The 22,645-nt window shown below is 43.8% G+C and overlaps 1 protein-coding gene across 3 annotated transcripts in view; it reads left to right on the top strand.

Moving 5' to 3' along the window:
• The window catches only part of TPPP (tubulin polymerization promoting protein), a 126,777-nt gene that overhangs the window by 94,585 nt on the left and 9,547 nt on the right, over window positions 1–22,645 (top strand). For all 3 annotated transcript variants that reach the window (XM_050938266.1, XM_050938264.1, XM_050938265.1), the window contains one exon: window positions 14,454–14,607. In XM_050938266.1, coding sequence (XP_050794223.1) covers window positions 14,454–14,607 — 154 coding nt within the window. The remainder of the gene's footprint in view (window positions 1–14,453; window positions 14,608–22,645) is intronic.

Below are 22,645 nucleotides of genomic sequence, written 5' to 3'. Positions count from 1 at the left end.
ACTGTCCTCACTGAGGACTTGTGCCTGCGTTTAGTTGTAGGAGGAAAAAAAATAGATATTATTGCCTACAAATTACATCTTGAGCGCACACACTGAAAAACAAATACATAAAATTCCTTATGTCCAGAATTTCATCAGTTGCTGTTAAACTTGCCAGATGCCTTGAATAACTAAATAAAATTACTTCAGTATTTGTTACATTCTTTGGGCTCTCATTACAGTAAATCTAGGGAATACTCCAAATACTGATGTACCTAGGGATGTGCACAACGGGGGGGGGGGGAGGGGCGGAAGGGAGTTATCACAGAACTTCTCCAGACCCAGGGCCACAGGAGAGTCACAGAGCTCCTCTGGCCTTGGGACCAGAGAAGCGCTCTCTTCCCCCTGCCACAGCCCCAGGGTCAGAGGAGTTCTGTGCCCACACCACAATCCTGGGACTAGAGGAGCTGTCCATCTCCTCTTTTCTGCTACAGTGAACCCCTGGCTATAATGGCCAAATGGCTTGGATCCCCAGGGGTTCGTTATAGCGAGGGTGTACTGGATTTCCACATAACATCATGTGTTTAAATGGCCCTCCAAAAGCGGTCAAATTTAAATTCCTGCAGATGCCCACTGAATATACCTGTATGTATTTATTTATTTATTTATTCAAAGCAACACTGACCAGTTTTAACAGTGACTGCAGAACAAACTTGCACACAGGACCACACTGGTGGATTAAATAGGCCTGCATCCAATCCAAACAAAACTCCCTTCCCACTTGCAAAAGTGTTTATGGCGTCCCAGCTCTACTCATGCTACCTCCTGGTCCCCAATCCCCATATCAGACTTTGGGTGCTTCCTTCATCAACCCACAAAGCATGGTTCTGAGTACCTTCACATAAAGGCCAGATTCATCATGGATCCTGTCTTTGCATGTACAGTGGATCTCTGTTTAAGTGTGCACTCAAGCCACAAAATGTACAAGCTTTGCTGGTTTTGAGAGAGGAACTTGTGAACTGTGCAATGTAGAAACCTACAGGGTAATGGGAAGTTTCTCTGATTGCTCCCAGGTTTTCTTTTCCCTCTTAAAACTAGGAAATTGAATGCAAAACCTACCATTTATGAAACATTAAGTGTGCTAGATGAGGCACTAAAAGTCAGGAAATTTTAAAGCTAAGGTTGCACCAGAAAATGTTCATGCCAAGGTGAAATGTATCTATCTGCGTAATTTCTCTCATCTATTAAATTGAACCCTTAAACAGCTGAAATTAGATTCTTTATTCTCAATTCTTTAGGAATTGAGCAAAGAGTGGAAATAGTATGTGAATATTTACAAAAGTTTGTGTGTAAATTTCAAGAGAGTTCACATTCTGTGATGTGAGACTGCTCAGGCATTACACTAGTGCAGATTCTTTCAAAAATTGAAAGTTAAGCTTGAATAATCACTGAAATAAAATTTGCAGTTGCAATCTGCCCTCTGCCAGTTCTTGATCTTTTTACATTTGAGTATGGTTAGAGACACTGCACTGATGTCAGGGATCTGAATTAAGATTTTCACTGGTATAAATTTAGTTCCTAGAAAACCAGGTGAAGGGTCAAGGCCTAAATTCAGAATCTGTCCTCCTGAGTATGCTATGTAGTTCACCCACTAGAGGAAGAAAAAATTAATAATTTTGAATAATAAATTTTAAGAATGTATAATCTGTTCACAAATGAGGATAAAACCCATATTTATCAAATTATGTGCTCAGCTATACTTACTGTGCACCAGGGTCATATATTTGAGTGATTCAGCTTGTGTAAGAAGTCGAGCTTAAAATAGAATGGTATGTAAGAATGTATCCTTCCTAAAGATAAAGGTTTCCTCATGTCACAAACAAGCAGAGCAGAGTGGTTTTAAGTTGATGATATTCATGTTCCCTTTCATGACTCTCGTTTTCTTAATTGAACACACCACCTCTGCTGTTTCAATATTTTCATAAAAGCCTTGGTGTTTTTTCACACCCCATTGTAAAGATTTTCCTGTTGGTTTCATTGTCTAGTCAATTAGTTTTAATTTACATTTCCTCTATCTGATTTTGTCATTGTATTTATTGTAATGGGTTGTTTAGACTTTCTTTCCTTCCAGTGCATTCCAGTTTATCCTTTCTTTTCAGAGAGTATTTTATCTCCTTCCCCAGACTTCCATTAACCCCTTTGAAGTAAAAAACCAAAGGGAAGAGACTGAATAGTTCAGATATCTTCTTTGGGATACTTAATTGGAGTCAGCTCATTTGGAGTGGGAAGAGGTAGTCCTATGAACTTTTAACACATGGAAGTCAATACATTTGTTTTGTTATTCCCATGGAAACAAGCTAGTTATTTTGTAGTGAGCTCCTAAAAACAAGTTACAAACATACACAGTGAGTCTGATTCTTTATAACAATTGCTTAATGGAAACTTTCTATTTTTGTACATTAACTGTTTGGCCCTTGTGCACCGTATAGATGGAAATGGTTTCAACTGTACTGTGTGAATGGGGCCTTTTGAAAAAGCAGGAACCACCCCAGAGGCCCTGATTGTCTTGTACATTGTGCAGTACTTACAGCCTCAGAAAACAAACCTTGAAACTTTAGAGCTAAGTCTCAGTAGAAAGACAGCTGGTTCTGCTGGGTCGTCCTCTGAAATGTAAATAGAGAGAATCTGCAGGATTAGGGTGACTCACCAGTGATATGCATCAAGTCCTATCCAAGGTTGTTGGGAGATTTGTTGATCACTTGAGTCTGACTGGTTCTGCTTGATTGGTTCTCTTTGTGTGGGTGTGGGTGTGTGGGTGGGTGTGTGGGTGGGTTGGATCAGGCAAACCTGGGCTCCTACAATTTCATTTAATTGGGACCTTTATCTGTAAGGTTCAGAATCAAGTGTGCAACTTCCTTCTGCACCCATCTTTCACAAACTAGTATGCCATGGCAGCTGAAAGAGGCTTAGTTCCATCGGATGCACCAAAATAAAAAGTGATTTATTGTGTGTTGTGGGTGGGAGTGAGAGGAACAGTAGATGGAAGTTTCCTATTAAATAGATGGTGGGAAGAGGACACCTGGGATGTGTCCAGCCGAAGTTAAAATAAAGGAAGTGATATTCTGATTCTCCAAGAAGCTCAAGTTACTGGGCCACATTCATCCCTGGTATAGTCCCATTTACTATAATGATGTTACACCTAGGTTGAATTTAGATTTATACCATCAGAGACCTCACAATAAACATGAAGTGGCTTGTGCATAACACCTCCAGCACTGGTCCTTGAGCAGTAAACCTAGCACTGACGTTTAATCTTGCCCATAGGGTGGAGCCCCTAACCCATAATCCAGGAGTTGTCCTTGCAGCGGTGGAGGTGGCTGCATTGCTTGATGCTTTTGGATGATAAACAATGCTGCAGTTTAAGGGCTCAGATACAACTCCCACTGAAGTCAATGGGGGTAGAATTAAGCCCTAAATCAGTGAAGAAAATAACTCGTTAAATTTGTTTTTAATCTTTTATTTTCTGAGCTAAAATGAGTGAATTTCATTTTAGATCCCACGTGTATTTTACTTACAGGCATTGCACATAACACCTAAGATTACTACACTTGAAAAATGAGAGAAAATATTTGGCTTCTTTGGAGTCTTTTTTTCCCCTGCTTTGTGCATTTGACAACAACCTGTATTGTCGTATACTGTCTTAGATTGTTGCTCTTTGGGGCAGGGACTGTCCTTTCGTTCTGTGTCTGTACAGCACATAGCACAGGGAGGTCCTAGTTTATGACTGGGGCTCTTAAGTGCTACCACCTTGCAAATAGTAATAATCGTGAGCTTCACTCTTTCCTCTGCATAGTCACTTGGTTAAATTCATAGAATCTCGGATTTTCATAGTCTAAGGTGCCCATATCTCACTGGGCATCTAATTCCATTATTTCCCTTTGAAAATACCATCCAGAATTTTTTATGCTAGTGAAGCTATTAGATATAACTGAATAATATTGGGAGTGGTTGTGGCGTGGTGAAGGGTTTCCCGCTAGCCAGGTGTCAGCAACCTTTCAGAAGTGGTGTGCCGAGTCTTAATTTATTCACTCTAATTTAAGGTTTCACGTGCCAGTAATACATTTTAACCTTTTTAGAAGGTCTCTTTCTATAAGTCTATAACTAAACTATTGTTGTCTGTAAAGTAACTAAGGTTTTTAAAATATTTAAGAAGCTTCACTTAAAATTAAATTAAGATGCAGAGCCCCCCGGACCGGTGGCCAGGACTCGGGCAATATGAGTGCCACTGAAAATCAGCTCGTGTGCTGCCTTCGGCACCCATGCCATAGGTTGCCTACCCCTACGCTAGACGCTACAGCTGAACAGCTACAACACTATATACCATATAGCATAGCTCATATTGCCAATCATGCGTTAATTTCGTCACTGTTTATATGGAATAGATCTCTCTAAATTAAACACTTTCATTTTTTCAGACACCTGTTTGTGGTGGCTCCAGCATGCACTTTTGTGGTGGGGAATTAGAATATATATTGTGGTTATGTCTTAGGTGTTTCTTGTCTTATAATGTGAGAGTGAACACTGCAGACTTTTTGAGATAGGGTTGTCCATTTTGTTGATTGGAAGGAGTCAGATCTGCCTCTCCCCTTCCCCACTATTCCCCATTTAACCAAACAAAAAAGGTAAATCAGTTTTACTCTCATCAACTGAGTGCAGCTGTGAAAAAAACTGTAATTGATAAAAGTTCTTTTCATGCCAGAATAAAATTTGTTTGGCTGAGAGTCAACATTATTAATTTCCATGGATTATACTGACTATATGCAGTCCTTTAAACTAGGATTGTGATTCTGTCAGACCTTATGAGCTAAGCAGTATTGAATGGGAGACCTCCATGTATAACTCGCATCTAAAAAGTAGTGTTGGAAATTCTCTCAGCAGCCAATTTTGCTGTGAGTCAGTGCTGAACCAGTGCCTTGATGTGGCATTATGATGGGTCACTGCATTGCTGTAGGTGCTGCATTTTTGGATGAGACACAAGACAAGGTGCTGACCTGTTGTGCTCATTAAAGATCCCTTGGCATTTCTGATAAGAATAGGGTTGTTAATCCCATTAACGAGCTTCCTGGCCAAATTCCAGGTGGATAATTACAGTACATTCTGCCTGCCTTATTCCCCTGCAGTCTTACTTAGAGATCATATTCTTCTTCACTTCCTGTCTTTAAAAAAAAACATGCTATCTAGTGTTACTGTGTTCCGTTAGCACGTGAGTGGTCACAAACAGCTACTGTGTTCTGTCGCGAAGATGGAGGCACTTCAGTACTGACTGAAGTCAGTGTGTGTGTGTGTGTGTGTGTGTGTGTGTGTGTGTGTGTGTACATACATACAGCAGAACTTGGCCGATAGTAAGTGCTTTGGGGTTCTCTTGAGATGAAAAGCTCCCTATATAAAGCATTGGTAAAATATTATTGCATAAACATGTTCACAAAAAGGGAATATGTTTATGCAATAATATTTTACAATTTATTCCTCTTTGCTGTAAAAATCCTAAGAGTTTTATATGTAGTCACTAGATAACACCATCTTTACAGTATTTATTCTTTCGGCCTCTCTTTGCTCTTTTCTCTTCTTTCCCTCCCCACCTCTGTTTTGGAACCACAAGCACAAATCCTGTCCTAGCACAAATCCTGTCCTAGATGCTCATCTTCAATGACTACCAGAGGAAGTGACCCTTGACTATGACAGGATAAGTAAATCGTGATTGACAGGTTCTTACATGCTTCTGCCAACTACCAACCCTTGTTCCTTCAAACGCAAAAACATGTTAATGAGCCTACAGACATGTCAAGTGAAAAGCCAGTTGTGTGTGCAGAGAGAGTCTGGCCCAGGTCCACAGAAGGGCATTAGGTGCTGAAGTCCAATATTTAGGTGCCATCAAGATCAATCTCCTGCTCAGCTGCCGCTTTACCATGGAGGTGCCTAAAATCCATCAGTGCCTAAATACCATTAAAGTCCCCTAGGCACCTAAGTTTCTGCAGGTCGGCATGTGCACAACACGAAGTCTAGATGCCTGGACGCCTATTTCATGCCTCAGCTCCAGCATGATCCTCACGCCACGTTAACACAGGCATTGCCCCAATTTTTCCACCTCTCAGATGCTGCCCCTAACCACTGGATTATAGAGTCATTCTCTCTTTGTCTGGCCCGATGACTATTTAATTATATATGCACAGATGAACAGCTTCAACAGCTGCACTTGAGAGAGCCCCACATGGGAACATTCCCTAGCATGGTGGGTAAGTCACTCATCTGAGAGGTGGCCGTTCCTTGTTCATGTCCCCTCTCATCAGGCAGAGGGGGAATCGGGTCATATCCCAGGTGAGTTCCCTAATCACTGGGCTAAAGCTTAAGGAGGAAGTCATTGTCCTCCCTTGGCTGATCTGTGTAGATTTTAGGTGTCTACTGCTGCCTTCTTACAAGAAACTGCTTTGGTGCCTGACCCCAGGAGAGGGATGCCAGCTGTGGATTGTGAGTGGATATAGGTGCCTAACTACCGGGGTGTGTTGGGGGGGAGGGGGCTTAGAACACCTCCGCTCCTCAGCATCTGCTACTGGCTAGCTCAGGTGGCTCCCCACCTAGCGTGCTGGCTTTTATGGATCTCATTATCATTCTCCCCATGCACTGTATAGGGAGCCTGGGAGCCTAACTTGGGGTTTGTGGATTCCACTAGGTGGTTATACACCTAAAAGTTTGGTGTTGTAAACTTTGTGGGCTTTGGGCCTCAGTTCATAGAAAGCTTTTCTTCATGCCTGAGGATTTCAGATTTATTTTGTATCAAATAGCATTAAAGTGCATAAAAGTGAAATGAGAATTGTTGGACTTTGCTGTTTTAGGTCACTTCCAGTGCCCTGAATCTTAGATTCTCGCCATTTGTTTTGTTCCGGGGTAGGGGTGTGTATGTGTGTGTGGCGGGGGAATACATTAACAAACTGCCTTCCTTAATTCAGACTAAAATCTAGCTTCAATTTCTTTATCATCCCTTCTGATGAGAGACAATTGGATTGCATGTTTACAAATCTGCTTAAGAATTGTCCTCATTCTACTCTGCCTGCTTGTGTCAGGCATGTTCTGTAACAGGATAGTTGTACAGAAAATGACATTAGCAGTTGAATCTGATGTGTTTGCCAACATCTTTTTGAGGTCCTGCAGGGACCTAACATTGTTTATGATAATGACATCTGGTCATTAAAGTCAAATTAGATTTCTGAGTGCAGTTTGTCTAGCCTGATTTTTCTGTTGCCAGGACACACTTTCCCTGTCCTCACGATCCATAACCTACACCTGTATAAACAGTTGGCATCACTGAAAGGAGTTGTCTGTTTTTTTTGCTAATTTTGTCAAAACACTTCTTTAAATTGGCACAAAAAGAAACACTTAGGCTGCAAACTGGACTGATGTTGCCCAGCAACACACATCTCTGCATTTAAACAGTTTTTGACTTTGAGAGTTCCTAATTTTAAGTACTGGAATGGATCCCTCTATTAGAGATGCAATCCCAGAAAGCAGCATTAACAATACTATCATCTTTTCTGGAAAGGTTTTATACTTAGGCCTGGTATACACCTAAACTTAGATCAACTTAGCTGCATTGCTCAGGGCTGTAAAAAATTTTGCACCCTGAGCTCTGTTGTTAGGTCAACCTGATCCTCAGTGTAGATGTGGTTAAATTGATGGAAGAGTTCTTCTGATGACTTATTTACTGCCTCTTGGAGAGGTGGATTACCTACATCGACGGAACAACCTCTTCTTCTTTGATTGCTCATGTCTATTCCACAATAGGTGTGCATGCTCGCCTCATGCACTGGTGCCGGGAGTGCTTCCCCTAGCAGTACCTGTAGGGGGGAGCGCCCCCCACGACCCCTGGCACGGTATAAGGGGAGCTACGCGCTCTCCCCACCCTCAGTTCCTTCTTGCCGCCAGTGTAGGTGCATCGCAGTTGCTCTGCTCCAGCTTTGCTGTAGCTTGTCCCCAAAACTGTTCGTTTGTTCAGCATTAGTACATGTAGTTAGTTTGCTGTTTAGTTAGTCAGCGAGCCTGGGCCGGGGCATGCCCCACGCCCCGGAGTTTAAGTTTTGGGACTCTTGCAGGCATTCTGTGCCAAGGAGCGACCCGCACACAGACTGTTTGCGATGCTTGGGAGAAACCCATATCAGTGAAAGGTGCAAGATTTGCAAGTTGTTTAAGCCTCGGACCAAAAGAGAAAGGGACATTAGGCTCCGGGCCATCCTGATGGAGTCGGTGCTGACCCCGACCCCAGCATGCTGCTCCAAACCGGTACCCGGCACTGCGGTGTCAGTACACGGTGACCCTCCGGTGCCATCAACCAGCTGGAACCGCTCCCCATCCGCAGGGCATGCCAAGAAGGCCAGGAAGACTCCCTCTTTGCAGCGGCACTGAGGGAAGTCTGGACAGAGGTTAGGCCTATCTCAGGCAGTCCTTGATCCCCACTGGGCCCTGGGCCTCCGACTAAAGCTGAGTGGAGTAGCCTGTTCCAGAGGCAAGCGACCGCAGGGATCCCTGCAACCACCTCCAGCCCGCTACCGGTCTCGGTCAAGGGAACGTTCCTGATGCTGATCACTGCCCAGCGACTGTTCGGGGCAGAGTTGAGATGGATTGCCCTTGACGCTGGCCAGACTGTCTTGCTGGGTTCTGTCCGTCTGGGACTCGCAGCACTGCTCATCCTCAAGGAGCGAACATCGACGGGACTGTGGCAGGCATTGTCATTGGTCGTAGTCCCAGAGAGGGTACTGCAGTCAGTCACAACATGATCGTTGACGCAGTTCCTGCTCGGCCTCCTGCTCCAAGCCTCCGTCAAGACATTGCAGCCCTGGGCGTCGATTGCTGGCATCTCGCCATCGTGGGTCCGCCCGTCAAAGCCATTTGCCATTGGTACCAGTCCTTCAGGTCAAGATCGCGGTCCTGTGGCAGTCATAGATCCTGACACCGCTGCTCCTCCTGGTCCAGGGACAGCAGAGGATCTTACACCGGCCTGGTCTCTATCTGTAGCCATCCCTTGATGGGCCAGGCCGGCCAACTTGGACATTCACTTCCACCGGTGCCACAGCAGGTGTAGTGGCACCGAGCATTGTGGCTGGCCGAATGGTACCAATGGGCACTGTGGTCTCCAGCGTAGCCCCCAGTGGGGGCTCACTCGGTGGCTGGAGCTTCGTAAGTACCGTCGGCCCCCCTCTTCAGACCCCCAAGGAAGGAGTCGGTGGGACGTACGTCCTCGGCACTGTGCTAAGAGTCTGACCAGGTGGTGGACTCTCTGATATTGGCTGACACCCAGAGCACCGCACCAGCCTCTTTGCCCTGCCTGGAGGAGGCGATTGCAGCCCCGCCCCCTCTGTCCCGCAGGAGGACTCTGGGGCCCACCAAGAACTCTTTAAGAGGTGGCAGCGAGCCTACACCTCCAGGCAGAGGAGATCGAGGAGCCCTCGGGCTCCCTGTTTAACGTGCTGTCCCTGTCGGCACCGGGTAGGGTGGCCTTGCCTCTCCATGAAGGAGTAGCTAAGATTTCAAATGCCCTGTGGCAAACACCGGCCTCATTGGCCTCTATCTCTGAAAAGGCAGAACGCAAGTACTTTGTACCCGCTAAAGGGCATAAGTACTTGTATACCCACCTGGTGCCCAACTCCCTGGTGTTTGAGTTGGTCAACCATAGGGAATGGCAGGATCAGCCAGCCCCGACCCCGAAAAACAAAGATTTTTAGAGACTGGACCCTTTTGGAAAGAAAATTTGGACAAGATAAAGTCAGACAAGGCCCAGGTCCTCCTGATTGCCCCGATGTGGCCCAGACATTATTGGTGCAGGACCCTCATGGGCCTGGTGGTAGCTCCATCGTGGCCGTTGCTGCTCCTGCCAGACCTGCTCTCTCAGGACCAGGGCTGCCTCCTCCACCCCCAACCTAGCGGCTCTTCACCTCACGGCGTGGTTGCTCAGTGGTTAGGTGGAGAGGAACAGATGTGCTTGGACCAAGTTCAGTGCATCCTGCTCAAAAGTAGACGGCCCTCCACTCGAAGTGCTTATTTGATGAAGTGGTCTCGGTTTTTCTAGGTGGATAGTGGACCAGGCCGTCTCCCTGGTGACCACCCCAATCCAGCTTATCCTTGATTACCCTCTCCACCTGAGGACCCAGGGCCGGGTGCCCTTGTAGGTCAGAGTGCACCTGGCAGCCATATCGGCCTTCTACCCACCGGTGCAAGGACAGACAGTATTTTCCTATGCTATGACTGGCCAGTTCCTTAAGGGTTTGGACCGTCTTTTTCCGTACTCTAGACTCTCAGTACCACAGTGGGACCTAAACCTGGTGTTGGCTTGTCTCACAGGGCCCCGGTTTGAACCACTGGCCACGTGCTCCTGGTCTAACCTCTTGTGGAAGGTGTCCTTCCTGGTTGCAGTTACATCGGCAAGGCGAGTCTTGGAGCTCGGGGCCCTGACCTCCGAGCCAGTGTACACAGCCTTTCATAAGGACAAGGTCCAGCTCTGCCCACACCCTGCGTTCCTCCCGAAGGTGGTCTCCACGTACCACGTGGGTCAGGACATTTTTCTACCAGTCCTCTCCCCAAGCCTCACACGTCCAGTGAGGAGCACCGTCTCCACACGCTCAGTGTGTGGCGGGCTCTGGCTTTCTACCTTGAGCGGCCTAAGCCGTTCAGAAAGTCCTCGCAACTGTTTGTCGCCTCGGCTGAGTGCGCGAGGGGCCAGCCAGTTTCCACTCAGAGGCTGTCGAATTGGATCACTTCATGCATCCGTTCCTGTTACGATCGGGCAGGTGCCCCCCCCGCCACCCATCATGAGGGCACATTCGATTCTGGCGCAGGCCTCGTCGGCTGCCTTTGTGGCCCACATCCCCATCCAGGACATTTGTAGGGCCTTCCCATGGGACCCTCTGAGGGAGGGAATCCTTGGGCCTGTGACAGCCATGTGATCTTCGATTCACACATTCACTTCGCACTATGCGATCGTCCCCCAGATCAGGGATGACGCCGGGTTTGGCAGGGCTGTCCTCCATCCTGGGAACTTGTGAACTCCTACCCACCTGCAACAGATATAGCTTGGAATCACCTATTGTGGAATACACATGAGCAATCACTCGAAGAAGAAAAGAGTTACCTTTTCCGTAACTGGTGTTCTTCGAGATAGGTTGTTCATGTCTATTCCACATCCCAGCCTCCTTCCCCTCTGTCGGAGTTGTCTGGCAAGAAGGAACTGAGGGTGGGGGGAGAGCACAGCTCCCCTTATACCGCACCGGGCAGGTGCCACTCCAGAGGTCATGGGGGCGCTCCCCCCTATGGGTACTGCTAGGGGAAAAACTTCTGGCACCGGTGTACATGGCAAGCATGCACACCTGCTGTGGAATGGACATGAGCAACTGTCATAAACAGATAAGTAAGAGTTAATAGAACAGAAGTACTTCATGTCTCTTTTGACTGTAAAGGGTTAACAAGTTCAGTGAGCCTGGCTGTCACCTGACCAGAGGACCATTCAGGGGACAGGATACTTTCAAATCTTGAGGGAGGGAAGTTTTTGTGTGTGCTGTTAGATTTTGGTGGTTGTTCGCTCTGGGTTCTGAGAGTGACCAGACGTGCAACCAGGTTTCTCTCCAATCACTCCGATACAGTCTTTTGTATGTCCAGAATAGTAAGTACTAGGTAGATAAAGCGAGTTAGGCTTATGTTTGTACTTGTATACTTAGGCTGGGAGGGTATTCCCGGTGTCTATAGCTGAAAGACCCTGTAACATATTCCATCTTAAATTTACAAAGATAATTTTTACTGTTTTTCCTTCTTTAATTAAAAGCTTTTCTTGTTTAAGAACCTGATTGTTTTTTTTTTTAAATCCAGACCCTGTCCCCTGGGTGTGAGATCCCAGGGGACGGGTCTGGATTCACCAGGGAATTGGTGGGGAGAAAGGAGGGAAGGAAGAGAGAGGTTAATTTTCTCTCTGTGTTAGGATTACTTTCTCTCTCAGGGAGAGTCTGGGAGGGGGAGAGAGAAGGAGTAGGGGAGGTGAATTTTCCTCTCTGTTTTAAGATTCAGGGAGTTTGAATCACAGTGATCTTCCAGGGTAACCCAGGGAGGGGAAGCCTGGGAGAGGCAACAATGAGGGAAAGGGTTTACTTTCCTTGTGTTAAGATCCAGAGGGACTGGGTCTTGGGGGTCCCCGGGCAAGGTTTTGGGGGGACCAGAGTGTACCAGGCACTGGAATTCCTGGTTGGTGGCAGCGCTACAAGTACTAAGCTGGTAATTGAGCTTAGAGGAATTCATGCTGGTACCCCATCTTTTGGACGCTAAGATTCAGAGTGGGGAATTATACCATGACAGCAACACATCTCGAAGAACACCAGTTATGGAAAAGGTAACTGTCTTTTCTTTTGTTGTAGGAAGGATCTGTACTACAGTGCTACTGCAGCACAGAGGCAGTGCTGTAGCTGGGGTGCTGTAGCGTAGACATACCCTTAGTATGTTAAATTTTAGCCTGGGCTATGTCTATATGGCTAAATCTCAAAGGCAAGAAGTGTAAATATTGGTCTAAATATTTGGGGATATTAAATTAGGCAAGTGGAAAGGTATATATTTATATCCACTTTAAGAGGTGTAGTTTTTGTTGTTAGCAAAATTCAAAACAACCTCCATACAAATTAAGCTATGGCGAGTAATTTCCTCTTGCTATGGTCTAATAATTTCATTTTAAAATTAAATTAGTCTGATTTAAAAAGCAGAACGTGCCTTGCTGTTAGAAAGTGATCTGTGAACTGAAGTTATGCTGTCTGTCTGAAATGCACTTTTATTTAAACTGCCAAAAGGCAGATTTACCTAAATGACCTTTTGATTAAACACATCTTCACAGTGATTATTCAGACATTCTTCTTAGGAGCTTTCAGAGCTCTTCTAAATGGGTCACTGTGGTCTGTCAACTGTATAATGTATGAAAGTGTCTAAATATATACTGACTTCTTCTTAAAAAGGTATTTTCAGAAGCAGTAATTTATCAAAGTCTACCCATAAACACCTCTACAGCACACTTTGCTAGAGCAGAAAATAAAAACAACCAAGCAAGTCAGCAGCCTGGAAATGTGGTGCACCTTTATTTTCACTTTTAATCATTTATCAAGACAACACAAAGAATTAATGATAGAGTTTCAGCTTCAGCTATGAATTTCTGCGCTTTTCATGAATATCAAGCCCTCAAATAACCTTTTCCATAAGTTCTTATTTGTGAATGTTGTTTCATAAATGGGACAGCCACAGAGAGAAGCGGAGTCCTATTTTAAAATAAGTTTATTATTTAACTTGTTTAATAGGATATGATATCAGACATGCAATGCTAATGAGTTGTATGCTTCTTTTTGAGGAGGAGTTTAAAGTGACATGTTTTCCTTATGATTTGTTTAAGCTTGATTTGCACAATGCTCATATCACAAAATAAATGTGTGATAGGATAGGTCGTCATCATCATTTCAAAGAGGAGACCCATGCAATATCATCTAAAGTCACCTTTTGCGTTCAACACTAAGGCTGTGTCTATATTCAAACCACTGCAGCTGTGCTGGTGTAGCACTTGAGTGGACACACTCACTACAGTGATGGGAGGGGTTGTCCCATCACGGTATTTAATCTACCTCCCTGAGAGGCAGTAGCTAGGTTGATGGAAGAATTCTCTGTTGACCTGGTGCTGTCTACAGCAGGGGCTAGGTCCGCTTAACTACATTGCTCAGGGGCATGGATTTTTCGCGCCCTTGAGCGATGTAGCTTGGGTCCACCTAACTTTTTAGTGTAGACCTGGCCTAAACTGCTGTCACTCATTTCATTTATGCAAACCGAGTTTACAAATAATTACCAAAATTAGATTACATCTTCAGCTACATCTACACTACAACCAGTACCACAGTACAGGAATGGAAGTGGTTTTTCTTCTCACTGTAGTAAATCCACCCCTTGAGAGGCAGTAGCTAGGCTGACAGAAGAATTCTTCCATCAACCTAGGGTTGTCTATACCCAGTCTTAGGTCAGCTTAAATATGTCTCTCAGCGGTATGTGATATTTTTTTCACACCCCCTGAGAAACGGTTAGCTCAACCTAAGTTTTAGTGTAGTTTTAGGCCTTGGTTTAGACTGGTCCTAGCATTCCGAGAGAAGTATGAGCAGTAGTCCAATTCCTTTAGTTTCTCTTTAATTCTGAAGCCTAGCCAAGCGAGGTTCATTACTGTTACAGTGACATTCAAGAAAGCAAGATGAAGCTGTCCTGGGGAGGCACTGCACTGAAAGTCATAATGGGATGAAGGGCAATTCCTTTTATGTAGTATTTGTATGTTGGCTGCTCTTCACTATTGCAGACTGCATCTGTTATCCTTCTCTTGGAGTACTGTGTATCCTTTTTGTAATTTCTTCTGATTTTTGTGTGTGTTTTGCCAGGGGGAAATCTTCTAGGACGATTACTTTTGATCAATTTAAAGAAGCTCTTCAAGAACTCTCCAAGAAACGATTTAAAGACAAGAGCAATGAGGAAGCAGTTCAAGAAATACATAAACTAATCGAAGGAAAAGCCCCGATCATATCTGGAGTAACGGTACAGTAGTACTTGAGTAGTGACATACAATAAATCTCACTCTCTTTTCCAAAGCTGTTTCCTTTTAGGAGCCTAAACACTGATTCAGAGACTTTATTTAAGGTAAAAAAAGGACCATTGTGATCATCTATCCCAGTGGTGGGCAACCTGCGGCCCACCGGCCACATGCGACCCATCAGGGTAATGCACTGATAGGCTGCCAGATAGTTAGTTTGTTTACATTGGCATTGCCGCCTGCAGCTCCCAGTGGCTGCAGTTCACCATTCCTGGCCAATGGGAGCTGTGGGCAGCCGTACAAATGTAAACAATCTATCTGGTGGCCTGCCAGCAGATTACCTGCCCACTACTGATCGAGCCTGACCTCCTGCATATTGCAGGCCACAGAATCTTACCTCCCACCCCATTTCTCAAATAGACCCCCAACCTCTGGCTGATTTACTAGAGTTCTCAAATCATAGTTTAAAGACTTCAAGTTACAGAGAATCCTTCATTTACTTTAGTTTAAACCAACAAGTGACCCATGCCCCATGCTTCAGATGAAGGTGAAAAAAACCCAGGGTCTCTGGCACTCTGACCTGGGAGAAATTCCTTCCCAACCCCAAATATGGGAATCAGTTAGATCCTGAGCATGTGGGCAAGACTCGCCAGCCAGACACCTGGGAAAGAATTCTCTGAAGTAACTCAGAGCCCTCCTCATCTAGTGTCTCATCACTGGTCATTGCAGATATTTGCTGCTGAGGTGAACTGGGCACTGGCAATGAGCCTGGTTGAAATGTTTGTGCTGAAATAAATGGCAATAAAGCTCATGACATATCTCAGTATCACACTATTGCAAAGGATACTACATAGTCCTGCTATGCTGCTCAGTGCCACCCAATAAGAAAATAAAGTCACAATAGTCAAGAGCTTTAGCATGTGATCTGAGCAGAGTAATACTCGTTATAAATTGTGCTGCAAGAAAAAAGGGAGTTAAAGACAAGACTTGTTTAACAGCTTTAAAAGGTTTTGATTAAATTCACAAAACCAAAAGAAAGCAAGAACTTGAGTCTTAAAATAAACTTAGCGCACAATATGGGACATGGGAATGTTAAGGGCAGAATTCTCAGTTTTGTATGGTCTGTTCTTAAATCTATTTTCTCCCCCTTAAGACTGAGAGACCCATAATGTTGTTCAGTGTTTTTAATATTGGTAGAGATACAGTTAGATAGGTTCTGTGTAACAAAACCAAGTTTTAAAAAGCCTAGTGTTGATAGATTTGTTAGTTTTTAATGTCAAGTTTCGTTGCATTCCTCCTCTCCACCCCGTTTCCCTACTGTTGTCACCCAAACAATGTAACATCTGGCCCAGTTACATGGGCTCATTTATTTTCACTATCAAAACTGAGTGAAATGCAAAATGAAATAGCATACATGATAAAAAGTAACATAGGACCAGTTTCTGGAGCAGTTTTAAAAACATGCCTACATTTAAGTATCTGAGTATGCCCGCTGAAGTTAAGTCAATGGGACAATTTACTTGCTTAAAGTTAGGCATGTGTTCAACTATCTTACTGAAACTGAGCCTGGGTCTTTTAATTTAAACTTTAATTTTTAAACAGTCTTTCCAGTGAGAGTTTCTGGAGAAGAGAGACAGATTCAGAGAGAGCAATCTTCATAATCCTTGTAGTACTTAACAGGTTTTTACAGGATCTTTGAAATCTGTGACAACTATAATGATGCAGTTCTAAGGTTCAATTAATTAAGGGCCAAATCTTGTTTCTGTTTGAAATCAGTAGTAACTTTGCAATTGACTTACATGGGATAAGTGTTTAGCCCTTTATCGTATTTGACATCTGCCAAAATTATGTTACGTTTTAGCCTAGCTGGAGTGCTTAACCTTATGAACTACATTAACTAACTCACTACTTACTTTGATCTGTGCACATTCTATAAAGCTTACTCCAGGCCCCTTCTAATCTTTGGTGTTGTCAGTAATTAGGTACTTAAATGACCAATGGCTAACAATGCACACATACCTGCTTCCTGCGTGTGTTGAGGGGCAGTGAGTGGTTTGCAGATGCACAATGTAGCACTATGTAAGTGCTTGGTATTCTCACTGAGATATGCCAGCTCAGTAGTGGGTTTTTTTGTTTTTAAACCATTTTATTTATTTATTCACTCTAAACCAATGAAGCTTGAAGAAACCAAGCTGTTTGGATGAGATGAACAGATGCCACCACTGGTTTTTTTGACATCTTTGATTTTTTCTGTGGTAGGCAGCCAGAATGACTCTCTCCTGCACCTTTCCCTCTTGTATCAGCAAGCTATAGCATAGATAACATAAGGTCAGGGGAGAGAATGGAATTTGGGGAGTGAGGTGGAAGAAAATCAAACCTGGGGAAATGAGGGTGGATTTGAATTAGTTTTTATTCCTTATGCAGGACTTCTAAGTTGATGCATTTAACAGCTATGATCTCATAAGTGAAACTCAGATGGGATCCTTTCATTCTTAAAATATGCTATGAGGAGCTCTCCATCATTGCTTTGGGGAGGGTTCTGACTGAGGTGGAACACAGTTTTATTCTGTTCCCCTGAATGTTGAAGGAGGGGTTATAGCATTCCTGTTCTTCTTGGTGACCATGAGGTGTTAACAGATGCAACAACCTATAATATCACGTAAACCTGAGTTGGAAGCTTTCCACAGTAGTCTGTCTACTAATCTAATAACTCCAGATACTTTCCTCATCATTCTAGAATAAAAGTTTATTCTGAGAGTTTGTAGCCAGAATGACATTTAATTGAGATACAAAGTTGTTTGCAATGGCACCCTGAAAGGATTTGATCTCACTATCTCCATCCCAGTCTAGTTTTAATTTTGAGATTTACCACTGTGCAGAGAGGAGCAATACGTTTTAAGACATCAGTGGAGAGGCCAGTGAAATGTTTTCCAAGGGTTACTCTTTTGTTTTAGTTTTCTGATGCTTTTGACTGTTCATGTTTTAACTGATTTTGTGTGTGCATATCAGGGCTGTGCATTCAGTTCTGCTGAAGACAGAATTAATCTGTATTTCTTGGTGTGTGTATATGAAGATCTTTTTAGGCTTTTTAGGGGGCCATTTTGGGGGCCTAAATAATATTTTAGGCTTATCCCACTATTTCAGTTGCTGGATGATGTAAATAATATGAAGTGGGACTCAGATGTTGGTAGACTTCCGTGGAAGATCAAGGGCTTTTGATGGCTTACCTTGGCTTGAGTTTTGGCTGAGATTTTTTTTTTTTATAGTGGGGCACATTTCTTTTAAAGGACTGCCCATTCTTGCTTACGGAGATCTCTGCTTCAGCAGTGAGATCTACGAGTCCTTACTTTCGAGATCGGAAGGTGCTGGGCACAGGCGCTCTTGCTATAAGGGATTCATATATTTTTTTCTTCAGAATGTTTTTAGAATAACAAAATTATCTGTTGGTTGATATGACTAGAAAGACAACAGTTGGCAGCCGATAAGTGGAAATGTTGATCTGTATTCTGGAATGTGAGCTGCATCAGCATTCCTGTAAAACATTATCAAATGGTTATGCACTGCAAACAGATGTGTTGGAATACTGATTTTTGTACAGGGGTTTTCCCTCATGTTGGCAGAAGCGTGGAAACCGAAATTGCAACTGATGGCTCAGATGTTTGGGAGAGTGAAGATAACTGAGTGAAGGGAAGAGAGGTGATTCTTGGGAGTCCAGAGAATCCCATAAATCAATTCCATTCCAATTTTGGTGGTGACAGAGGTAAGAGATATTTTGGGAAAGTGCCTGTGACAAATCAAGATGACCCAAGCTTTGTCATGGGTCTTTTGTGTCTCTCAGCACTTTATCTGCCCATTCTACACCAAACAGCTCCTGATAGTTCAGAAAATGCCCTGGGCAGCTTAATTTGGCAATCCAGAATGGATTCTTTGTAGAAGGGCTAGAAGTTTAACTCGGCTCTGCTGGAAAATGCTGGATTCAATAACTTAATTAATCTTTTTTTAAGGGTGGAGCTCTGTTCAGCTTTGTGCCGTACCAAGTTGGGGTAATCACATGTGCAAATGGATGTTTACCAGATATAGCCCGGATACATAGGTACATGCATGCACACGCTTTTTTTTGTGATCGAAAATATTCATTATGGGATGGATCATAAAATAGTGTCTTGACAACAAAAGTTTAGATGTATGTGAACTATTGTCTTGAGAATAATTTAGTTAGAAGCGCCGTATAAATAAAAAAATGAAGTGTGGCTAATTATCTCTCAATTCAAGCAGCTGGAAGGGTTGCTAAATTAAAGAGCGGAACTGTTTGCCTGCTCTTCAGCTAAAACCCATCATTATGAAGGAGAAGATAGGTGGCTGGCTAAGTGCGTTAAGTAGCACTGTATTTAAAGAACCACAGAGTTAATTTAAATACAGTGCTACATTTTGGGGTTTTTAGGCATGCACAGGCGGGGGCAAGCACATAACTTCGTCCCTGTCTTCAAATGTTGTAAGATATTATTTACATCAGAAACAAACACTGACCCAGAGGCCATAAAGCAAGAAGTAAAACTCCTTTAACTTGGCAGGATGGGGAGATCATTTGGGTGCTCCAGTTAAATAGCAATCCTTGAAGCTTTGAAGGAAAAAGGAAATTTAGATGCTTTGGTCTAAGAGTTGGCTTCTTTTCCAAGTTCTGTCACTGCTGTAACACCCAAGTATCATCCTTTGCAGGCTGCTTGACAACTTAACCCTTTTTCAGAAGAGGGGTTTCCTGTCCACTTCTGGGTGGGGGTGGGCAGCATTTAGGGATCTGGGGCAAAAATCTGTCAGGGACAGTACTTGGTCCTGCTGTGAAAGCAGGGGACTGGACTCAATGGCCTTTCCTTTCCAGTTCTGTGAGATAGGTATATCTCCATATAATGATGAATGTATTGGGAAGGTGTAATCTACAGACCTGTAATCCCCTCACCAGTAATTGTAAAGAGCTGTCTAAAATTCAAGTTGTCGGGCTGAAGTCCTGTTTGCACTCATACCCCTGGCCCATGTGGGATATAAAACCAATTTACTCAAGACAAAGAGATACATGGTTCAGATTACATAGTAATGTTTTAGACTATAAGATATTTCCTAGATTGTGAACTCTTTGGGCCAGAGGTCATACCTTCTGTATTCTGAAAGAGCCTACTCTGAACAAATAAAGGAGTAGAGTGGATAAAGTTACAGCTCACATGGCAAAACAAAATCAGAAATAAATTAATTGGCCATCATCTCGAACATGCAGGCCATTTACTAATGTGAATTTAAAAGAACTCGTACAGAAGAGTTCATGCAGAGGCAGCTGTTTCTTTGCTCCATACTGTATAGTGCAGATGTGCTACTGAGAAGAGTTAACTTGCCCCAACCTATAGCTTATCCGTGGACCAATTGCCAGTCCAGCCCCCATACTTAGTTTGGTCTATGGCTGAAGAGACAACATTTTGACAGAGCAAGTTGCATACACAACAGCACATACAGGGAGTTCTGTTGAAATTTGGAATGTCTCACAAGCAAGCTGAAGAACCTGCATAAATATCCTACAGGTTTACTTATAACAAACTAGTGTCCATTGGATCCCTTTCAGTTGAAGGCAAGAGTTCCTCTTTTCTTTGCTTGCATCAGAATAGCGGGGATGAAGAAGCAATATGGGAACTCAGTTTGGCTTTCTGGAGGCTAAAATAAGTCTGTGTAAACAACCACATGCTTGCTTTGAAAAAAATCTTCTTGTTCAGGCCCCCTGCATTACAGGTACTTTGGATAATTTTTTTAGCCCAGGCTTAGTAGAAGAGTTAAGTCAGAAGGCTAAAAAGTTATTGAAGACCAGTATTTCTATTGGCCTGCTTAATTCTTTTAAATACCTGGATATAAAGAACAGTTGACCTTAACCAAATCATGCCCTGTGGTATCTCCAGTAACCTCTGACAGAAGAGACCTGGAAAGATGAAAGTCCTTGTCTTTGTAGGAAAACAGACCTGCTTGAAAATGGACATCTTACCATGATCGTTTTGTCCACATCTTCCCAGTCCCACATTCCAGTGACATTTGTTTCATGGATGTAGAAAAATATTTTATTCTGATATTAACCAAGAATTTATTAGAAGTAAATGAGTTTGGCCAAAGGAGCATCTTGCATTTCCTAATTCTGTATAGCAGCAAGTCTAAAATTCTCTGGATTGATCTTTTGATAAGAAGAGAAACTCATTCATTAATCACTACAGAGTGAGAGCAAATTAGATTGTGGAACTAAATCTGCCTATGCTATCTGCCTGTGTTTTCAAGGACATGGTCTACACTCAACTTCACTATTTCTTTAGTGTTCTGTTAATGTAAACAAAGCATTTAGAAAACTAGTAAGTGTAGTAGAAGTAGTATCGTCTGAGTATTCGTCTATCTGAGCATGTACAAATTTCACAATCTGTGAACATACCTGGACCAAGAAAACCTGGAAGACAAAGAAATGGAAACTGATGCTATTGTATTATCATCTCTAATGTCTTTTATACAAATCCAAAAGAAATATGAAATTGCCAAGGTAGAATTCTCTGTCTGTTGGATGTTCACACTTCTGGAAGCATGGTGGACAATCAGTTTGTCTCTTGTGCTAACAGGTCAGACAGGCTTGTCATCACCTGCTTGTAATACAAACAAGAGTGGGATTCTTCTTAATACCTTCAGATACAGTCGGAGAAAAGACCTACACGTTACTCAATTAATTTGGAGAGAGACTCAGGCCACGTCTACACTACAGCATAAAATCGAAATTATTAAAACCGGTTTTATAAAACTGGTTTTATAAAATCGATTTTACGTGTCCACACTAGGGCACATTAATTCGGTGGTGTGCGTCCATGGTCCTAGGCTACCATCAATTTCCGGAGCGGTGCACTCTGGGTAGCTCAGTAAAAGAATGAGACCAATAACTTCGATTTCCATCCACACTAACCCTAAATCGATATAGTAATATCGATTTTAGGGTTACTCCTCTCGTTGGGGAGGAGTACAGAAATCGATTTTAAGAGTCCTTAAAATCGATTTAAAGTGCCTTGTAGTGTGGACGGGTACAGCGTTAAATCGATTTAACGCTGTTTAAATCGATTTAACGCTGTAGCGTGGACCAGGCCTCTGTCAGTTTCCGTGGATGCTACTTTTATGTTTCGTTCTTCTTGACTCCCCTGGTGCTGGAACTGTTCTCAATAGATGGCTCTAGCTTGTGATGGAAATGCACATAATGGGTGGGATCACTATTTTCTTTGTTCTAAGATTGTGAAATTGATACACTGTTTTGAAGGCTTGTGGCCTGATTTTTCAGAGGTAATGAGCGTCCTCATTTTCCAATGGCTTCATTGGGAATTGTGGTTGCTTGGTGACTTTGCAACAGAAGAGTGTAAAATCATTAGCAAGTTGATGTGAAGGCCTGTAGCAAAGTCCACAGACCTGAATTTATTGGAAAACTAGATCAGTGGTTTTCAAACTTTTTTCTGGGCACCCAGTTGAAGAAAATTGTTGATGCCCACAAACCAATAGAGCTAGGGACGAGGAGTTTGCGGTGTGAGAGGGGCTCAGGGCTGGGGCAGAAGGTTGAGGTGTGGGGCTGGGAATGAGGGGTTCATGGTATGGGAGGGGGTTCTGGGCTGGGGCAGGGGATTGGGATGTGGAAGGGGGTCAGGGCTCTGGCCTGGGGGTGCAGGCTCTGGGGTGGGGCTTGGGGCTAAGGAGTTTGGGGTGCAGGGGTTCCAAGTTTCAGGGGGGCTCAGGGCTGGGTCAGGGGATTGGGGCGTAGGGTTGGGGTGCTGACTTACCTCTGGCGGCTCCCAGTCAGCAGTGCAGCCAGGGTGCAGAGGCAGGCTTCCCGCCTGGCCTGGGACCGTGCTACACCCCGGAAGCAGCCAGCAGCAGATCCAGCTCCTAGGCAGAAGTATGCGACTCTCGCTCGCAGGCACTGCAATTCCTCCCTCCCGAGCCCCTGGTTCCCAGCCAATGGAAGTGTGGAGCCAGTGCTCAGGACAGGCGCAGCGTGTGGAG

This window comes from Gopherus flavomarginatus, chromosome 2, assembly GCF_025201925.1.
Source record: "Gopherus flavomarginatus isolate rGopFla2 chromosome 2, rGopFla2.mat.asm, whole genome shotgun sequence".
Taxonomy (NCBI): domain Eukaryota; kingdom Metazoa; phylum Chordata; order Testudines; family Testudinidae; genus Gopherus; species Gopherus flavomarginatus.
Note: the sequence above shows the minus strand (reverse complement) of the source record. Positions and strands in the feature narration are given on the sequence as shown.